The 22,697-nt window shown below is 34.8% G+C and overlaps 2 protein-coding genes across 2 annotated transcripts; both read right to left on the bottom strand.

Annotated features, from left to right (window-relative positions):
• Positions 1-4,480: 4,480 nt before the first annotated feature.
• LOC142639601 (L10-interacting MYB domain-containing protein-like) lies at positions 4,481-5,282 on the bottom strand. The gene is made up of 2 exons (XM_075813757.1): positions 4,932-5,282; positions 4,481-4,840 (listed from the first exon to the last, which is right to left on the bottom strand). The coding sequence occupies exons 1-2, from the start codon at positions 5,280-5,282 to the stop codon at positions 4,481-4,483; spliced, it is 711 nt and encodes a 236-aa protein (XP_075669872.1).
• A 4,271-nt stretch (positions 5,283-9,553) lies between these two features.
• On the bottom strand, positions 9,554-13,212 carry LOC142637844 (uncharacterized). The gene is made up of 7 exons (XM_075811798.1): positions 13,079-13,212; positions 12,441-12,706; positions 12,104-12,325; positions 11,890-11,982; positions 10,390-10,491; positions 9,842-10,294; positions 9,554-9,742 (listed from the first exon to the last, which is right to left on the bottom strand). Exons 4-7 carry the CDS (start codon positions 11,890-11,892, stop codon positions 9,722-9,724), a joined length of 579 nt encoding a protein of 192 aa, XP_075667913.1. The 5' UTR covers positions 11,893-11,982; positions 12,104-12,325; positions 12,441-12,706; positions 13,079-13,212; the 3' UTR covers positions 9,554-9,721.
• Positions 13,213-22,697: the final 9,485 nt, after the last annotated feature.

The raw sequence follows: 22,697 nt of genomic DNA, 5'->3' as shown, positions 1-22,697 counted from the left end.
TCATATATAAAAATTTTAGTCCAAATAGAAATCTAATAGAACTCATATTTTATATTCACGTTTTCAATATGAGTTCTAATATAAGTTCAAAACGTTTTCATGCTAATACAAGTTAAATGACTTCAGAAGGTGAATATAAGAAGTTATATTTGAACAAAACAATAGGAATATAAGAAAACGTGACGTGAAAGTGTTTTTTCTTTTTTTTAACGATAAGATAATGATATGGAAAGAATAATGATAACAAAGTAAGGAAACCAAATATAGGAACGCAAATACTAAATGACAACCCATAAAAGCAAACGTAATAGAGAGAATTCAATATGCATGAGGCATTCTAAATAGAGGTCATAAAAGATACTTACATTTTTATTCTTGACTACACTTCAAGTCCAAAATCCAAATAGTTTGTTGGAGATGGAGGACAGAATACACGAAAATCTTTAAAATCAACACCCTAGTGCAAGTTCCTTGAAGTTATACCAAAATCTTGAAGATAAACACCCCAATGCATGTTCCTTGAAGTTTAAATACCAAAATCTTAAAGATAGGCACCCTAGTGCACGTTCCTTGAAGAAATATGTGAAAGAAATTAATGGTGAGGTTGAAATATAAGGGCTATTTTACACAAATATTTGATTTGTTTCTAGAAAATAAGAAGTTGTTCATGAATTAGAAAATCAAAATAGAAAAGACCAAAGTATATTGACATACACATAGTGTTGAGCAAGAGCAAATTTGAGTAGAGCAAATAAAAAAATGATGATAATGGTGAAAAGAAGATTAACAGAAATGAGAGAATTGGAGAACTGAAAAAAAAAAAAAGCAATTTGAGTTTGAAAATCAACGTGAGAGTGTAGTCCTATTTTATAGATATTGTTTTACGTGGGAGTTTTCATTTAGAAAAATGATCCAACCAAATTGTGGTAATACAGTTAGCAATTTGAAAACCAACAAGAGAGTAGTAGTGTCTAAATTTAAGGGATATGGATGAAAAGTTATAGTGATAGTTTTATTGTATGAAAAATAAAGAAGAACTTTTATAATTAAAAAAATAATAAATAAAGAATTGATTTGAAAAAAAAAAAACGTGAAGGGAGCATGAGTTAGAAACGTGAATTCAAAAGAGGAAAAAAAAAAAGATAACGTAAAAAAAAGAGTGAAAAAATAAAATAAAATAACCAACTTAGGGGAAATTAGACATGGGTTTAAAAAAAATGAAAATAACCAAAAAAAGAAAAAGAAAATGAAAGGATAAACCTTAATAACAGGGTAGATAACTTTTTTGATAGAAACGTGGGTTTTTTCATTAGGTTTTCTCTTTTTAATTTTTAAAAAGAAGTTAAGAAAATAGTTTAAATAAATTGTAATATATATCTATTTAGTTTTTTTTTTTTTTTGGGATAAACTTGAGGATGTTTAAAAAAAAACTTATTTGAAGATAACTTTTTTTAAAAGGAAAATAATAAAAACAAACGTTTAGTTGCTTTAAAGATATATTTTTACTTTGTTATCCTCAAGTTTTGCCCCTACTTAAACGTAGGCTGTAGTGGTATTTTGGAATACAAAAAAATCTGATCCAAACAGGGGAAGCTTTTTAAATAGTAGTATAGATATATTGGTCTTAACTAGGTGGTTATTCTAGTCAATAATTATCTCACTAGCCTCATCCCACACGCTTCGCGCATGAGATGAGACTTTCTTTTTTTTTAGTGGTAGTAGCAAAAAAAAAATCTATGATTTTTTATTTTATATAAATAATTTTTATTTTGACAATCTAATTTATAAGTGAATAAATAAATTTGAAAATCAATAGAAAACTTCGCACGTGAGATGAGGCTTTCCTTTTTTTTTTAGTGGCAGTAGCAAAAAATAAATCTATGTTTTTTATTTTATATATATAATTTTTATTTTGACAATCTAATTTATAAGTGGATAAATAAATTTGAAAATAAATAGGAAACTGACCTTATTTTTTAGGCAATATTTTAGTGGAAGTTAGGGTTGTATTTTTATCGGATTGTCCTTTAGTTTTGTCTCTACTTAAGTATAGGAATGTAAAGATATTTTAGAACAAAAAAAATCCGGATTGTCCTTTAGTTTTTTTATATATATTTAGATTTGTTTTTGGATAACATGGGATGTTTAACTTATTTTTCTATTTAAAAAAAAAAAACAATAAACGTATAATTACTTTGAAGAAGTGAGTTAGTGGAAGAGTGTTCTTATTTTGTAGGCAATATTTTAGTGCAAGTTAGTCATATATTTTTGCCAAACTATCCTTTAGTTTTGTCTCTACTTAAACCTAGTGGTGTGGGGTATTTTGGAACAAAAAAAAAAATCTGGTCCAAACAGAGAAAATCCTTTAAATAATAGTATAGAAGAGCGATGTACAACCAGAATAATTTACATGATGAGCCCATTTTCCTAACAAGTGAAGTGAGCAATAGAGTTGCAAACCAACTCACCCAACGAAACACACAATCCAACGAGTGAACAAATCCATTGCCACCATTCTTGAGTCCATTTTAAAGTTTCCAACTCACAAGAGCATGTGGTTATGCTCAAATCGATGACAATTGATAGTAACCCAGCTCATCTTTGAAGCGGTTACAAAAGGAGTGAGGTAGTTATAGGGACGGAGCCAGGATTTTAAGTTAAGGGAGGCGACTTTGACCTCTAGTTTGGCAGCATCTTAGTCGTGGAGGTTTTTTTTTTTTTAGTTTTTAATGTGTGCATTTGTTAGGTAAAGACAAAATTATTCTATTTAAAACTTTTTAAAGGGCAGTTGTTTATTTGAGTAAAATTGGTTAATTAGACTTAATATTTTTTAGCTTTGCTATTGGTGATTTTTATTGTTGCACAAATGTTTTTGGGCTAGTATATGTTGTTTTAGATTTTAGATCTATAAATTTTTTTTAATGGCCTTTAAAATGAGAAAAGTGCTAGAAGTATATTGATGATATAGTGAGTAATTATTGATAAGTAAAAAAGCGATGCAAGTAATAAACCCAGATAGGAACCAATAAGAATTTGTACGTTTATAAAAATATTGTAAATAAGTTTGTATCTTTAACGTTACTCTAAAAAAATTCAATAATATTGTTAAAGGGGTAAAATGTAATTTTATAAAACAAAATTGTTAAAATTAATGCATATATATATATAAATATATTTTTTTTTAAATTAGGGGGGGCCACTGCCCCCCTTGGTCAATGAATGCCTCCGTCCCTGGGTAGTTACCTCGAGGAAGTTAAGGGCAGTAACAAAGCACGCAAACACATGGCACGTGCTAGTTGAAACATATTGTGCTAGTTGAGTGGGGCTTTAGAGGTGAGTAAGTTATCTATACTATTATTTAAGAAGCTTCCCCTGTTTGGATTCCTATTTTCTTAGTTCAAAAATGCCCCTATAGTCCCATGTTTAAATAGAGACAAAATTAAAGGATAATCCGGTAAAAAGTCATTTTTTAGTTCAAAAATGCCCATACAATCTTATGTTTAAGTAGAGACAAAACTAAAGGACAATCTGGTAAAAATGCAACTCCAACTCCCACTAAAATATTGCCTAAAAAATAGGACCACTCTCCTATTAATTTTTAAATTGATTTATTCACTTATAAATTAGATTTTTAAAATAAAAATCATATATATATATATATATATATATAAAATAATTAAATACAGATTTTTTAACAAAATAGGACCATTAAAAAAGAAAAGTCTCATCACACGCGCAAAGCGCGTGTGATGAGACTAGTTTGAGATAAAGGTTTGAGCATGTGTTGAGTACAGTGGCCAATGGGTCTTAGGGTGAGTTCAGCTTTTTGTAAAAGTGCATAATGAAAAAGTAGAGTTTTCAAAAAGTGCATAATATAAAGAAGTGTATTTTCAAAAAGCTAAATGTTTGGTAAAAACTGTTAAAAAGTGCTTTTTGAAAAAGCTGAGTGTTTGGCTAGCACTTATAAAAGTGGCAATTTGAGGGATAAATTACTAAAAAGGACAATGTATATATAAGAGAGTTTATTTCATACTTTTTTTTATGTAAGTTTGTTTCATACTTAAATCAACTACTTCATATACTTACTAAAAAATAATAATAATAATAATAAAATATATATATATATATATATTATTGGTATTATTTTAATAATGTTTGGGCAATTTTCTTTTTTAGTGTCATAATTATTTGTTATTACCATTAATGACTTCTTATTAATATTAATTAAATCTAAATAATTTTCATCATCATGAAGCACAAAATGAAAATGTAAAAAGATGATGAAATATACACCAATAATCCAAGTTTAAATTGTACTACATAAAAATGTAAAAAGATATAAAATACATATCAATAACCCAAGTAAGATATAGGAAGCTTGAACCATAAACGAACTATCCACTCCAGGAAATGCTCTCACAACCGCCATGACATTATCAATAGAACTTGGTGACTCTCGAGAAGTACCTTCAGACTTATTCTAACATACAGTTATTAATTGATTAATACGATTGTCCAACATTGCAGCTTCTCCTATCTTCTTCTTTTTCTTCTGTGAGGGTATTGATTCACTAGTTCGCTTTTGTCCTGAACTACGTGATTGACTAGTATATCTTTGCTGCAAACTATTAATGTCTAAACTCATGTCACATCGATCATCCTTAAATTCGGAGCTACCATCTGAATCACCAGCACCCTCTTGTGGCATTGTTGGAGGGAGTGTATTTGAAGAAGGGGTCCATGCAACTACTCCAATTGCTGCAACATCCCTAAACATTATATCAAGTTGCTCTAGATTCTGTGGACTTTTCTCTAGAAATTTTCTAGCTTTGGGTAATTCCTACAAAATGTAATTGTAATTTCACTCATATAACAATAATATAAAAAAACTATCTCCAACTAACTACATATTAATAAAATACTCAACTCACCTCCAACTTCCGCTTCCACCAATCATCACTAGCACGAATCGTTCCTTTCACTGCATCCCAACCTAAACCTGTGTCAAGATTCCTCAATTGTTCCCACACTCTCCAATCACCTTTTAATACATCCCACCTACTTTTTAATTGGTCCTTATCATAGTTTGGACCGGTCTCATCACAAAATTTGGTCACCAAATTGGTCCAACCTTCGGTGCTAAAGGCAGCACCTTTTGATCTATTCCCGGCTTGAATCTGTTCCACACAAAGGTTACAAAAAGTAGTTGTCCACACTAGATTAACATCCCATAATGCTCTAGCCTTTTTTGCCTCTGGGTTGGAAGTGGTGTTTTTACCCATCTATAAAGTTAACCAACCATAAGAAATGCAAAAAATTGAATTCATAATATTTCAATCTAGTGAACTAGTTACAAACATGATTAGAGTTCAGCCTTGGTTCTCCCATCAAAATAAGAAGATTTAAGAAAGAACAGCCTGGAAAATTAACACACTACTAACAAACCAATTCATTACTCTATTAGTTATATTAGCGCATAACACACTAGCCACAGTGCTAAGATACCATTTCCCAATCAGAAATCCATGGATCACAAACTGTCTCTCCCCACCACCTTTCGTTATAACGATCATTCATAAAGACTCACAAATCTAGTCCACTTTCAAAAAGAAACACATGTTTGATTGCACAAAAGGAGTCATCCAAACCAAAGAGGAAGAAGTAATACATAAACTAAAGCATTTATCACCATGTTATTACATCAATAGAGACCCCCACATCAATACTTAGCTTTGCCGTCAACAATAATCCTCATATTTAAATTTATATGGTAAAAATCTTTTTAAGCCGATTTTTCTTCAATACCATCAACAGATTAAATCGAACACTACATTGCTCGTTACCTTTCAATCGTCAGTTCCAAAAACAAATCTCAACGTTTTTAATTCAATCAGATCACTATTAATAAAAACCCCATGATCACCCTGACAACAGCTACATATTTTCTTTTTTCTCCTCTGATTTTCAGACCCCAGACCCAAACTTTTGTCTTTTTTCTATTAGAATTATGAGCTACAAGTCTACAAACCATTCATAGCAAGATTCAAACCACTGTAAATTCCAATCAACAAAAACAAATAACTAAACAAGTAAAGGAACAATACCCATTAATCTATAACAATAACTCTCTTCTGGGTTGCCGAGAAAACAAATCAAACACAACAAAAAACAAAAAATTTGAAGCATCCCAATACTTTAAAAATATATTCTTTTTTTATCTGTTTCAGCTTCCCAAAAAGTGTGGGACTAATTTAACAGATTTCCTCAGTCCTTAATAGTCAAACAGAGCATCCACAAAAGAAAACAAAATTACAAAGCATGTAGCTAAAAAAATTTTCAGTACCCGGCAAGAGAACAAATAGATCATTAGCAAGAACAAAGCATGCAAGATCTGAAATTTTTTTTCCCACACTTGGTAAAAAAAAAAAAAAAAAAATTTAGATCAGTGTTGGTACCTGGTGGTTTTTGGTAGCAGATCAGTGTTGCTTGGTGTTTTGTTGATCAAATCTCTACCTTCAAAATGTATTTCTCAGATCAGATTAGACATAAATAAAAAAAAAAAATACAGATCAATGCGCGTTGAAGAAGACGAAGAAAGCAGAAGAAGAGGAAGAAGATTCACGGATGACTCACTACGAAGAGACTTGTAGCAGCACGGAGAGGGTAGAGCAGAGAAGAGATGAGAGGAATGAGGGACAGCGTGAGAACTGATGATTTATCAAGGGTAATTTGGTAATTTTCGAAAGAGCCCAACAGATAGCTTCAGAACGCGCATGGACTTTTTGTTTATGAACCTCTAGAGCTCCATAATTGGCTTGCGCGTTTTATGCCTTGGCCCAAAACGCAAATTTTACCCAAAAGTTGCGTTTCTACTGAACCAAACGGTAATTTTTGTCCAACTTTTAAACAAACGTGCGTTTCAGCCCCTAAAAGCTTAAACAAACAAACACTTAGTCATAGCAATGGTTGTTTAATAGTGAAAGATGGTGAATATGGTATTTGGTTAGGGTGAGTTGGGGATTGAGAATGGTGGTTTGGGAGTTTGATTGTGGGTTGATAGTCAAGAGTAGAATTTTGCTTGCGGTGGTTCACGATGGTCTAGGTTGTGGTAGGTTTAAGTTTTTCTTTTTTAATTAGATATTATTTTCACTTAAATTTTAATTATAATTTTTTAGCATTTGTTGTGGGGTAGAGGAACACTAACAATTTGGTTGGTTAGGGTGAAAATATTGTGAATAGAAACTGGTGGGCCTAACAATTTTCTCTTCTTGCCCACCAAAATTCAATCCCTTAAAAATGGACATAAATTGTGAAAGAAGAAAAGGGACCGATGGAAATTACCTTTCTACCCCAGTCCTCCCCCACTTATCTGTAACATTGATATTTCTTGTATAGAGTGAAGGCATGAGGCTAGTGTATATATCTTGGAAGAGAATTTCTTGTATTCTCCCATACCTTCACCCTCTCCCATTGACCCTTGAGAAAACTTTACCAGAAAATGTGTAATATTGGAAAAAGTATTTTATATCAAATAATATCACGTCATCCGTATCAAAATCCTATAAACGAGAGATATGTGTGCAAAAAAACTTATCACTAATATATATCTTTCCTTTGTGAGTGGATTAGTTATTTTTTATTGATATGCCTTATATTTATTAGATTTTGATACCTTCTTGTAACCTTATCTGATTTGGATGGCTGGAAAATTACAAATGCTTGTTGAAATTCTCAAGAGACCTTTAAGTTTTTGAGATATCAAACTTGTGGTCAACATACTTGACTTGCATTGGAGATTGTGAAGAGAAACAACTGGTGTAGTTTGTTGCTAGTAGTTAGAGGCTCTAGCAACAAACTACACCAGAGAGCGGCTCAGAGAATTTTTGTCCCTTAAGAGTTTCATTTCATAATCATATCCTGTCCATATGTGTGTGTGTTATGACACTACAAAAAAAAGGAGCTATAGCCGCGTTTTTAAAACGTGGCTACAGCTCCAAAAAACGTGGCTATAGGACCATTTGGTCTATAGCCGCGTTTTTTTAGGCCACGTTTTTAACCACGGCCTAAAATGCGTAACTATAGGCCTATGGCCACGTTTTTTGTAGCCGTGGCTATAGGCAGACCAATGGCCACGCTTTTAGAAACGTGGCTACAGGACATTCTGTAGCCACGGTTTCAAAACCGCGGCCATAGCCACGTTTACAACGTGGCTATAGGGCAATTGGTAAGTTGCCCTGAAGCAAGATTAGCCGCGTTTAAAACGCGGCCATAGACGTCTTAGAAACGCGGCCATAGAACGTGGCTATGGCCGCGGTTCTGAAACCGTGGCTATGGCCGCGGTTCTGAAACCGTGGCTATGGCCGCGGTTCTAAAACCGTGGCTACAGTACGTGCTTTAGCCACGTTTTCAAAAACGTGGCTCCAGCCCATTTGCTATGGCCGCGTTTTGAAAACGCGGCTATAAGCCCTGTAGTGTTTTTCGAATTTTTCTATAGCCGCGTTTTAAAAACGCGGCTATAGACTTTTTTTTTTTTTTTTAAATCTGTACACATTCAGATGCAGCAACAAACGCTGCTATAAATTATAGAAACGCTACTATAAAAAACTTGTCACATACACAATTCAACCTGTCACATACACAATTCCAACTTCTTATTCCTGTAAAATTTCAACACATGCAACAAAATAACAATCTCAAATCTGTCACAATCTCAATCAAGCTTTAAAGACTATGGAAAATTATCAACCTTCAAGGAATATGCAATTGAATACAGGCTCTTGTCTACATAAATAAGCATCAACATATGATTTTTCAACCATCCTCAACTACAAACATTACATTGATGCTTCTAGGGGTTCCTTCCATCTCCAAGCTCTTGTCTACATGTGAATACTCTTGTTACCTTCCAGGTAGAATACAGTTTATGTTTCAATGGATCTACAAAAATATAATGGCAGCAGTTAGATAAGATTTGCAACTTTTTACTCACTTTTTCGTAGTAAATAGTAAAAATTCATAACTTCTCAGTTGTCATACACTCAAAAGCAATAATAATTTCATATCATTCCCTATGCATGTCTCTTCCTAGACAATGTGACAAGTATAAACTTCACTCATCACTCTTAAACTAGCCCACTCGAAAAGCAATACAAATTCCTTTGAATACCAAAGGTCAAATTCTTTCTAAACAACAACAAAAACAAATCTTTTAAAAGTGACGTCATACCTGCAACTTGCGAAGGTACTGAGGCTGACCATGTCCTGTCTTAATGGTCCTAGTGCACTCCAAAAGCCTATCATCAAAGGTAGGAATTGCCATTATCAACACGAGCGATAATGGAAACTTTCCTATACAACAAAATTACAGAAATTGAACCAGCAAAAAGTACTAAAATAACAATATAGAAAACAAATCAAACCACAAATTATGAAATGGTATTGTTCAAATTTCAAACTTATAATGAGAATGCATGGCTTCACTATTTAATCCTCTTGGTCTTCTATGTTGTTAAAGCATTAATGTAGTTGTCTACATATACAAAAGATACAACTACAAGGCCGTGTGTGCACAAAAAATATTGGCCATCTTTGAATGACATGATTGACATGTGTATAATATCAAAATAATAATAATGTCTACCATACTCCTTCATGAACAGCCAAAATATTGTCACTCTGTAGATAATACAATATACAATCACAAAATATCCACGAAGAGTCTTCAATTCGATGCAGTGTTACCCTGAATACATTAAACACATCGTGTTATTTCTAACGTAACAATTCATTGCAATAAACCACTATTTCCTTTAAATTAAACTAAACACAACATTTTTAGTACCTGGGATTGCAGCTGTGAAGCAGTTATATCACTGCGTAAATCACGTACCATCTCTCCCATTACTTTCATCACCTCTGCCATTTTTTCGTTATGCCTTGCTTCTGATTGGGCAATTGCTGAGGTGAGTTCCGCCTTATGCTGCTCATGTAACTCAGCGATTTGCTCCTGATGCCTCTGCTCTACCTGGGCAAGTTGGTCTTTCAAAGTTTGGTGCGAAGTTTCCAATTCAGTCATTCTATTGGCTGTTTCGATGGACGACGATGGAAGTGTGTAGCATGAACGGTTGGACCCATTTCTTCCTGATGGAGTTGGTCCAAAACCCACCCCACGAACACGTCCAGAGCATTCTGCCCCCATCACTTGGGCAAAAGCATCATCCTTTGACCATAGGATTCCTTCGCGTCGTGATCCTTGTAGTGAGCTCCCACGTGCCAAAATTTCAGTCATTTGTTTCTGTTATCACACAAGAACCAAATAACGTAGGCCATTGTTAGCTAAACAATTCACGCACAAAATACAAAAGAAATAAGTTACGATATACGACTTACGATCTTCTCCCCCACATCAGGAGTAACAGGATGCCCTTCTTTGGTGCTGTATACTTTCGCAAAAAGCACGGCACGCTCCACTGCCTGCCCAGTTTCTTTTGCCTACATATTCAACATTCTTATTACAATAGTGAAAATTTATGTTGGTAATATAAAGCGGCAATCGACAGCCAAACTTAGCAAACGGAATTTCACTCATAACATGCAGTATAATGTATACTAAAATACTAATCATTACATTATTACGTTCAAGAAGACAAGTTTTGTTATCTTTATGCGAATGCTTAGTATGAAACGGTTTTGGTCCCTATCTTTATGCATAGAAGCTAGCTTTGGTGTTGTATGTCATTGCATATAAAAAATTGACGAACATGTAAATATACATCTATGACAACTGTTTATAGAGTAGCAAAGTGGACAGGTTAAAGAAAAAGAGTAAATATTACGCACATGTTTATATTCATTGAAATGAACTATACACTCAAGTTGTATGGTTTGTCATTGACTCAAAACAATGTAAAATGCATTCTGCACTCAGAATTACACCGTTGTAGTATAAAATCTAAGTTTCTAAATAAACTTAAATGACAATGTACACAACTCCTTCCATATGCATATTCCTTAATGGTTCATCCACTTTCATACATTCTTCCAACTCAACTATGACAATCATTTTTTCAATACCCTATTTTCTTTTAATATGGTTCACTTATTCTTACTTTGTTTGTACGAAAATAGTTCACAAACATATTTTGAAAACACCAAAGTTGTATCCTTGTGTCAATACTCCTATCTTGTGCAAAGTGTAACAAATAGGTGTACTTTGATAGTACCTTCCATGCACAAGTTAAATCAGCTTAAGTTTAGATGCAACTATGAGTTTGGTAATTAATCGTGTGATAGCCGTGTTTATCAATCGAAACCACCAACTAGGCATCCTACAATTGTACCTTAAATATAGTCACACATTATCACGCTGCATTAATCACTCCTATGTGTTGTATGCATGCACCAATGTCACATATGCATGCCAATTGTATTGCAGTTGTCCACTTTCAACCTATTTAGTTTTCCACAGAGAATGTAATAAAGAAAAGCACATTCAAAGAACAACCAATCGCTATATACCAAACCAATATAGCAAGTTCACAATGTGTCAAACATAGTTCTTAATGAAATCACTAATTAAGAATAGGAAACACCACAAGAAATGTGTATTCACGGTCATGAACATGCATAGAAGCCAAGTCTTCCTTACCCCAACACTGTGCTCTCATTTGCATCAACATGAAACCTCACATGGTCCTCTAACCGAACGTTTTATTACGGAATTTTCCTAATGAGGCAAGCAAGGCTAACAATTCCATATTAATTCACACAAAATGCTAAAGATTCTTCTGTAAATTAGTTTCAACAAACTCTTTATATTCTTTACCTTTCAATCTACATACATGTACAATATTAAAACCCTGGGTAGTTGTTATATAATGCATTTCTTACCATATCGTCTGCAGTTTAGGCAAAACTTATAGGCCCTGATCTTGCGATCTCCTTCTGTTTACCACGACTTCTTTTGTTCGTACTACTTAATGTCTACGAACAAAATAAAAACTAAAAGAAATCAGTGTGTCCATAAACTGTACTCGGTAAATTCAAATACCACATCCTATGTATATTACCAGTAACAGATAAAATAGCAAGAAAATTTCCATACCCGCGTGTCTTCATGAAACCAATAGTCAACTAGCTGAATAAACTCCTGCTCGTCAGCCCAATCTGGTCTGCTTTGAATGACATCTTCTCTCAACGCATCATCTTTGTAGCATTTCCTTTTCAACTTGCCCCGTCGATTCCTCCTCAATTCCCCCAGCTGGTGCATTGCCCAAGTCATTTGATCAGCTGGTTGGATAATTTCGGGGTCAATGATCCACCGTTTCTGCAATGCAAAAATTGAGTTAGCATAGTACAATAGTCCACCCTACTGAAAAATCCGAGACTTACCACACACACGATTATACATAACAGTTTAAAGTAGCTTAATTTGATACTACCTCAATTTCCGTCCAACTATCTACTTTGTGGCTAGTCGGGACACGCGTCCAAGCAGTTGGCACAAGTGGGCAGTAGACGTGGCTGAGGCAAAAAGTGCCCAACCACCTTTTGAATGTTTTTCCGCTCTCCCCAATTGGTTGGCCGCGTGCATTTAACGCACATTCAATTTTCATATTAGGTGGAAGACTCCATATTCGCGTAAGCAGCGTATTCCCACGCTTTTTACGCAAATTATTGGATGCTGGGGTTTCTTGAACTACATCATCTGCACATTAAAAAACCACCATGGTAATAAATTTCTAAGTGAACAATTACAGAAGTTACTGTATCTAGCTCAAGTGCTCAACTGCTCAAGTAACATGAATATGCTCTTCGTAAATGTGAACATTTTCATACTATATTATTAGTTACTCTTTTTTTCCCATTCGTTTTGTTAATTTACTTATTACTGAATACAATAAGTGAATTAACAAAGTTCATATTTTCAAAAATTCAAAAGAAGCAATTGACAGCCTATTGTTGTTATCCCCATAAACATAATAAAAACCATGTAAACGAACCATGGTAATAATTAAGATTAATATTAAAGGAAATTTGTATGCTAAAAATTCAAATTGTCCCTAGACATGTAAACTACCTGGGGGTTGCGTCTCATCATCATCACTTGCATCCCCTCTTGCTTGATCAGCCGCAAAGGCGGCGTCCAGCTCCTCCTGCACGCTCTGTCGTGAACGTCCATTTCCTTCGCCAACTTCAACCACCGTTAATCCACGATCCCTTCTCATTGCTGCAACCAACAACAGCATAATGATGCGTCGAGTAATAAATATCAAACGTTACATTTTAAGACGTGTCCACATCCTGGGGGTTGTGTCCCATCAGCACTTGCATCGGCTCTTGCCTGCTCAGTAGTATAGCCGACCTCCAACTCCTCCTCCCTCCTCTGTCTCAAACGCGACGATCCTTTGCCAACATGAACAAACTTCAATGGCCGTTTCCTTCCCATTCCTGCGTTCAACAACTTTAGAACACAAAGAAATTGTTAATTATAGACAATAATTAATTGCTTACAATGCAAGTGAAAAACACAAAGTAAAATAACTCATTTTAATATTTAACAACATATACAAGCCACCTATTAAAGTTTAAAAGCTTATCTTTGCCAAACACTTTAACAACAACAAACGGAAACCCTAACACCACAGGAACATATATCAAAGTTCATAATAAGTAAAAATTTAAGGAATTAACAGCATTAATGTTTCATTAACAAAGAAATCAAATACTACACAGAGGCATTCCAACAAATTCATGATGACATCCATTTTCATTAATAGTTGTAACATCCAAACACATAATACACCACTAAGCTATTACACTACTCATCATCGGTGTACTCATCCTCGTTGGCATCTTCATTGTTGGACTCATCGTCAATAAACTCACAATCGTCTAAGTTGGCCACTTCATGAAGATCTCTTTGAGCAATGATAGAGGCATCAATTGTCATTCCCTCTACATCATCCCGAGCCCAACCAAGGTTGTCACTCACAACCTCATTACAAGCCACATTGTACGGAACATTCTCAGAAAAACTATATGTGTCATCCTCATCACGTTGGGGACCAACACCGGCATCAAAGACATCCCTAGCTTTAGTTTTGACAACAACATACCAATCCTTCTGCCTTTTGTCTTCCACATAAAAAACTTGTGTAGCTTGAGATGCCAAGACATACGGTTCATCTATCACTTCATTCCCACCATGTATGAAGTGTGTAAAATTCACCATAGGAAACCCAAACTCATCAGTCTTATATCCTCTCCTATTTTGGTCATCAACCCATTTACACTTGAATAACACATGTTTGATATTCTCAGAATAATTCAACTCGATTATATCACTTAAAACACCATAGTATGTAATGCCACCATCAGTAGAGACACTAACTCCACTATTTTGCGTTTTTCTGTTTACCTCATCTTTTACACTCCTAAATTTTAAACCATTTATGACATAATGCTTCAGCCGCTTTACATAATTATATGGCCATTTGGACAGTGCAGCAAGGGTATCACTAACTCCCTCCCTTTCCCTATCAGCAATAGTCAATGACATCACCTAACATATAAAAACAAAATTAATCATATCAGTACAAGTAACCATAGTGTTACTACTTGAAGAAGTTGAAACTGTCATACGTACGTGACACCTAAACCAACTACAAAACTTCTCCATGTGGTGCTTATATATAATGGCCTCGGATATACAATGGTGGCCTTTTCGGAGTTCGTCCTCCATCAATCTTTTGTGCATCCTGTGCAGGCAATTGTATTAGGGTTAATAGACCTAACGTACAATGGTTTGACGTGCACTCATATTGGAATATGTAGTACTTACTCACGAAAGTGGTTGATGTTTTCAGAATTGAATAAAACATAGCGATGGGCTTGGGTCCACTCTCTATTGCTTAGTGTCACAATTGAAACAACCCCTGTTGACTCCTCAATCGTCCTGGTCGGTCGGTTGAATATAGTTTCAACTCCTTCCATATACCGTGAACAAAATGTTAAGCACTCCTCTACGATGTATCCTTCAACAATAGACCCTTCTGGAGCAGCTCTATTTCGTACGTAAGACTTAAGGCGTCCGAGGTACCTATAAAGGAATATGAAGATTAATGATTGGCCATGGTTATTTAGCTGCGCACATGAAACTCATAGTTAATCAATAATATTACATACGTCTTACCTCTCAATGGGATACATCCACCGGTAGTGCACTGGACCACCAATCTTGGCTTCAGCATCTAAGTGCATGACCAAATGTACCATCACTGTAAAGAAGGATGGAGGAAATATCTTTTCCAATTCACACAACGTCACTGCAATGTCTGCCTCAACAGTCGCAATATCTGAAACACTAAGGGTTTTGGAACAAATTTCTCTAAAGAAGCAAGCTAACTTTATCAAAGGCCTAGTAACATGAGATGGCAAAGACCCGCGTAATGTTATGGGAAACAATTGCTGCATCAAGATGTGATTATCATGACTCTTCAACCCAGAAATCTTGCGTTCTTTCATATTCACGCGGCGTGAGATATTGGAAGCGTACCCATCAGGCACTGTTACATCCTTCAAAACTTGCAAGAAACCATCTCTCTCCGATGAACTCATATGAAAACAAGCGGGTGGTATAATATACTTATCATCACTTCTTCGTTGTAGGTGAAGTTGAGTCCTTATCCCCATGTCCGCCAAGTCAAGGCGTGCCTTGTAATTATCCTTTGTTTGATCCTTCAAGTTCAACAGTGTGCCAAGTATATTGTCCATCACATTCTTCTCTATATGCATCACATCAAGATTGTGTCGCAACTTGTGATCCTCCCAATAAGGCAAGGTGAACAATATACTTCTCTTCTTCCAACCACTTTGATCTGCCTCCCCTCTCTTTCTTTTATTGTAAGCAAGTTGACATTTCCTTCCCAGACAACGTCCAACTAAATGTTCAGTGTCCGGAATAATCTGTGACGCGACTGGTGGTACAGGAGCCAATCGTGTATCATTAGATCCATCAAATAACATACCTTCTTCCCGAAAATTGTGGTCAACATCCAACCATCGCCTATGTCCCATGTAACAGAATTTATGGCCATTTTTCAAATACCGAGAGTCGGTCTCCGTAGCACAAGAAGGACACGCCAACCCACCTTTGGTACTCCAACCCGACAAATCTGCATATGCAGGAAAATCATTTATAGTCCACATCAATGCTGCACGCAATTGGAATATTTCTTTTGAAGATGCATCGTATGCCTGTACTCCAACATCCCATAACTCCCTTAGTTCTTCTACTAATGGTTGCAAGTACACATCTATAGCAAGCCCTGGTGAGGTAGGACCAGGAATAACCGCTGATAAAATCCAAGATGATCGTTTCATGCACAACCAAGGTGGGAGATTGTAGGGGACCAACATGACAGGCCATGTACTGTGACTAGTACTTATAATTCCAAAGGGGTTGAACCCATCTGCAGCTAATCCAAGTCTGACATTACGAGGGTCAGACGAGAACTCCAAATACTTAGTATCAAACATTTTCCGTGCCTCGAAGTCAACAGGATGCCGCATAACCCCATCATCAGTACGACCATGAACATGCCATTTCATAGAACTAGCAAAATCGGGTGAAAGAAATAGCCGTTGCAATCTTGGCTTTAAAGGGAACCACCGTAGGATCTTTGCAGCTTTCTTCTTTCCCTTAATGGATGAAGCATTTTTACTAGCAACAGATGCCTCATTTGTTTTCCACCTTGAAGCGGTACAACAAGGACACGCATCGAGGTTAACATTGTCCTTCCAAAATAGCATGCAGTCATTGGGACAAGCATGAATCTTCTCATAACCCAAACCCAAGTCTCGGATTATCTTCTTAGCCTCGTAATGGTCTTTTGGCAACTTGGCATCTGAAGGAAGTAAATCCTTCAAAACTTGAAGCAACATTGTAAATGACTTGTTCGTCCAACCACACAGAGTCTTCAACTGGAACAACACAACAATGGCCGAGAAAATGCTAAATTTTGTACAGCCTTCATATAAAGGTTTGTCTACATCATCTATCATCTTGTAAAACTTATTGGCCTCATCATTCATCCCTTCATCCACATGTTGCATAGTAAGACCTTCTTCCATTGGTTCGGGTGCCATTTCATGCAGGGGCACAAATCGTGCAACATCCCACGAAAATCACCATATTCATTTAGGGTTTCTTGCACATGAGAGCTCCCACATACGGTAGCCGGCGTGGCAGCCGCCGATTCCCCATGAAATTTCCAAACTTTGTAATTGTTAAGCATCCCCGAAGCCCAACAATGATCACGTGCCACATTTGGCAGTACTGAAATCAAATTCACACATTTCACACAAGGGCACAAGATCTTCCCATTGCGCGCAGATAAAGAGGCAAATTCCACGAATTTTGCTACACCTTCAAAATATTCCCTTGAACCCCTCTTCTTGTCCATCCAACTTTTATCCATTGCAGCACAATAGTTACGAAATTTTACCTACACCAAGATTTGTTACTACGGAGGTAATAATTATTATATATAATATCATTTATGATTTGTTAGGAACAGACATACCCAAGTATGCTTAAAATTTCTTAGAGCACATAACACTTATCGTAGACGCATATCAATGTGATAAGTTGTAAAAGTAGATAAGCAGTAGAGTGTTTCAAAAATATATTAACAAACACCCAATTAACGTAATTGTAATATTTAGTACATCCATAATAATTTTTAACTATGTCATACCATGATGCTTACATACTTGGGTCATTGGTGAAAAGTGAGTAAATGAAATTTTGAATGCACGAGTGTAATGTTGGTTTCATACGAAATATGTGCTTCAAAATAACCTATATGAACGTAATCCATCAACAATGCGTAAATAAATGACTCATGTTGTTTCCTTTCAGTTGTACACAATGTCATCACAGAAGTAAATAATGCAATCACACTTAATTCATGAGAAAAAGTTGCAGGTGTTGAAAAGGAAAGTACTTCATATACCAGTTGACTGTTCTCGTCTACTATCTTCAAAAAAGCTCTTCCCTAACCTGCAATCCACAAAATTTCCATCACACATATTACTGTCAACAAGGGTTTATCCAATTCAAGCAAGTTTAACAATAAAGGGTTTTTTGCATTTACAAATACGAATGTGGTAGGTGTAATGTGCGTGTAGGTGCGGGTGTGTGTATATTAATATGTGTATGTATATATATATATATATATATATAGGACAATAATGTCTCTAAGAAACCAATGGCCTTATGTGATTTTGCATCTTTTGGTGGGCCTTATGTCTCTACTACGTTTAAGCATGACTAAAACTACATCAACTTTCGGCGGTCCACAATAACTCCGCTGTATATTTATGTCTCTATTATACTACCGTTGAACATATAAAAAGTGAAAGCCAAGCATATGGCACACTCAAGTGGTTCAATAATATTACATGAAATATGATTAACATTCTCCTCCCATCCCATTTTCTATAAGTACCAATGGCATAATTTAAAAGGCTACTTCAAATTCCATACTATAGATGAGTTTTCTCCAATAAGAGAGTAATAATCAATTTCTTGTTTTAATAATAGGGTTCATGACTTGGTGCCCATCCTTATCTATTCAGTAGCCTTTGACTTGCTAATTAGTAAGTATTATAAACTCCTTCCATACTCACATAATAACATGAGTTTTGGCTGCATTTAACAAAAAACAGTAATGTACAAGAGTAATGCATAAATGGTGTTTCACAGATATGAGTTATTATCATCATATATGTGAGTATGTTGTTATTACTCCATAAGTATTAAACAAGATGACAACAGCATTTTGGTGAACGCATGCTTTGTACAGTCATTATCCACATAAAACCAAAGTCTTGTTCATTGGTTGAGTAGATGTAATGCTTTGGTGAGTGTAAAGGGCTAAAACCTTAGTATTCTAAGTTCTATAGAACACTCCTTGAATGGCAACTCAATTACTATGAAACATATAGTAAAATCCTCCATTTTCCTTTTAGTTTTATACTATTGGAATGTTACAAGTGCAATCTGTCATTGCGAAACTACAACTCACTTGAGGAAGGATAGCCATGTTGCAAATTTGTCTCTTCAGCCTTACTATCAGAGTAATGAGAATGCTTAGTGTTCACGAAAGAGCAGGAGAAATTGAACAGCCTGCATTAAAAAGAAACGAATAGAGAAGTTAAATTCTAATTGCTTGTAGATATGCTTCTCTACGAGGCTGTGACATGTAACTATTCATGAGATGACAATGAATGAGAGATATGCTTGTCTACTAGCCTAAAGAAATTGACTTAAGAATCTCCATAACGATGCACTTGGGATCCATAAAGGAGAGAAGGACGTCCACACCTGAGTTTACTTTAAGCAAGCTAGTTGAAATCTATTTTCTACATAAGAGAGTTCCTGATGTGCACAACCCATTATACTAGTACACTCACCATAAAGCAAGTCCTCATTATACAATTTTAATATTGCATTAGTCTCACTTATGACTTCCATAAAATACATTTAATACAATTTTAAATTCGTGGTGAGGACCATAAAATACAATTCTCAATTATGACTTCCAACACAATTCAAATGCAAAAACATTGGAGTACATCAAAGCTAGGCTCTCAATAGTAAGATGGTGGAAAAATCATTTAGTTCCCTCAAACTGTCTCAAGAAATTCATTCTTGTGTTGGCTACTACATCAAAGCAAGGCTCACAATAGTAGGATGGTGGAAAATCATTTAGTTCTCTCAAACATTAACAAAGAAATTTATTCTTGTGTTGGCTAGTAATGAGAAACAAATTAGGCAATTTAGAAAGAAAGTTGCATTGGGTTACATAGTTCATCATTCAAATTGTGTATTCTACAAATTTTATAAAAAAAAGCCTAGAATGTAAAGCACACTGGTATTTTGAGACTTTTGAGTGCTCTTTCACTGGAAGGAAAAATGTGAGAATGAGAACGTACGTAGGGGGGATAAAAGTATAAATGAAGAAAATATTATTATTTTTTCTTTCATGCTTGTTTGGTAGAAGGGCATACTTCATTCTCATATGCAACCAGTAGACTGTTACATTAAGAATATCAAATAATTTATCTAAATCATACTAGCTTTAGTGCCAAACACGAGACAATCCGTTCCTTAAAAATAATTTAAGATGTCTAAAGTAATCTTATAAATCGTTCACTTTTACGAAATTCATTTTGACTAAAAGATTTCACAAGTTAACAGTCAGATCTAAGGGACCATTTCCAAGAGTTTTACTTCTCTAAAACATAGCAAAGAGAGAACATTGTATATGAATGCATATCCTCTCAAGGTCACAATTTAAATACTCTTCAAGCTATGCCCCCAACAAGAAACTGGAAGTTCTCCAAAGTTTTTTCATTTTCAGAAAAATACTTGTACAAAATCTCTCTATCTACATGTCCTTTAAGGCTTTCAATCTTGACAGTCTTCAAGCAATGTCGCCAACATGGAGAAGGTAGGAACTTGCAACAACTAGGATTTTCCTCTTTATGAATATGCTTTCAATATGAGAACCGGAATACAAGCAACTCATTACAAAATTTTCAGTAGAAAAATTTGTTCTTTTATGAGTATTTAGCAACATAAAAACTCCAGTAAGCATGCATCTTAGCCTCCCTAGTTCCTATCAGTCAACTATAAAGTAAGACTCAAAACTTAAGATTGCATTTGGAAACTTGGATTTTAATTTTTATATGGATTTTAAATAAATACATTTAAAATACCTTGATTTCAAATGTATTGATTTTACGTGTAATTTCAAATTCAAAAATTTTAAACTTTTAATATCTTTGGTGGATTTGTTAAATCCAAATTCTTGACATTTTTTGATTGTCTAAACAAGATATGTTGATTTTAATCACCCAAATCCAAATACAGCATAAAGGTTTTAATGGCTTTGAATGAGTCTAATATAGGCCCAAAACAATAATGATTTTTAGTAGATAGATGGTAGGGGGGGGGGGGTGATAGAGTTCAAACTACATCATACACCACAAAAGATGCCACCACCATTGAGCTATTACTTCAAATCCAAAAAAATAGGGGTTTCTAAATCAAAATCAAATGTGATTTATTTCATTAATTAATGTACTAATATTATAGTAGGATAAATATTGTTGAACACACCTACTAATGTACACAGTTGACATGGAACCACCAATGATCAAATAACAATAACTATAAATTAGATATTATAAAAATGTGAGAATTTTCAACAAAGTCCAAAGAAAGCAGAAGGACTTTTTCATTCCTACAATCATATTTGCTTGAGATATATAACGATCGAGCATAAAGTTTGTCAACCAAATTACTTTTTCTTTTTCTTTGCAATAATAAAATGCAGAAAACTTCTTAATTGATATGGTTGATCCTTTGACTAAACGAAGAACCAAGCGCATAAAGTTTATTAAATAACTCACATTAACAAGTTTTCTCCACTGAAAATGACAATTGCTGGACCAAAAAAAGAAAAAACCAAGAACTTCATACTTCGTATAATATGAAACATAAAACTATTATTACTTTCCATTTACGATGCACTTAGATTTCTAGTATTTGCTATCTATATCCATCTTTCTTGCTTTCTGAACAATCCACCAATATGGGATTTTGCAAGGGAAAAAAATCTCTTAAGTACCAAAGTTGGAACAAGAAGAAGATTATGACGGCTCCATTGGGAAGTATCTTAGTACCAAAGTTTTTTTGGAAATTAAATAAAGCAATTCTTTCCTTCTACAGAAACCTATGACTGTGTGAAAAATTCAGTTGATTTAGATACAAACACCAAAACCTCCAATCTTTGAACTAAGTTCTTGTAGCTAAGTAATCTTGAACAGAAAATTCACCTACTTGCCCTTTTTTCCTTCAAAATCAGCAGCTAACTCGGCTTGGCTCAGACGATGGCAAGATCTGGTTCAATCTATAACACGAAGACAACCTATTTAGTTTTTTAATCAAACTAGTATTCAAAAAACAGTCTTTGGAAAACTAAAAAAGAATGATAAAGAAATAAAGTAAACAACTTACATAGTAGGAACGAAAAAAAAAAAAACAAAAGCAAAAGCAAAAGAACATTGAAGGTGAAGCAAACCCAGATAAGATTAAGTTAAAAAAAGGAGCAGAAGAATGTTTTTTATAGTAAAAGAGGAGGTAATGACTTGATGGAGAAGCAGTGCAAGATAAGTATAGATATTATTCTTTTCCTTTTTCTCAATTCCATTGGGCCACAGACACAGAGAGAGAGAGAGAGAGAGGGAGAGAGTAACTGGAGGGTCAATGAAATACCATTTGCATTTGGTGAAGTCAAAGAGGCATGGGACCATCTCTCCGGAATTGTGGATTGAGTAACTGGACGACCTGCGCCCACAAAAACATGTAGTTGTTAAAACTTTTTAAACATGAGTGCAACATCATTTACCATTGCTTATGATAATGCAGATTCTTCTAGGTGCAAATCTCATACGTCTAAAGGAGCTTGTAAACCTGCATCCATGAAACAGCAAAGAATTGTTTAAGAACAGACTATTATGGGATCAAGCAACTGAGCAAAGCAATTATTCAGCTTATTGAATTATCCAATTCAGGGAGAATAGTAAATGTCTCTTCCATCATGGGACAATTAAAGGTAAACATT

The sequence above is a fragment of the Castanea sativa genome, chromosome 6 (assembly GCF_040712315.1).
Source record: "Castanea sativa cultivar Marrone di Chiusa Pesio chromosome 6, ASM4071231v1".
NCBI lineage: Eukaryota > Viridiplantae > Streptophyta > Magnoliopsida > Fagales > Fagaceae > Castanea > Castanea sativa.
Note: the sequence above shows the minus strand (reverse complement) of the source record. Positions and strands in the feature narration are given on the sequence as shown.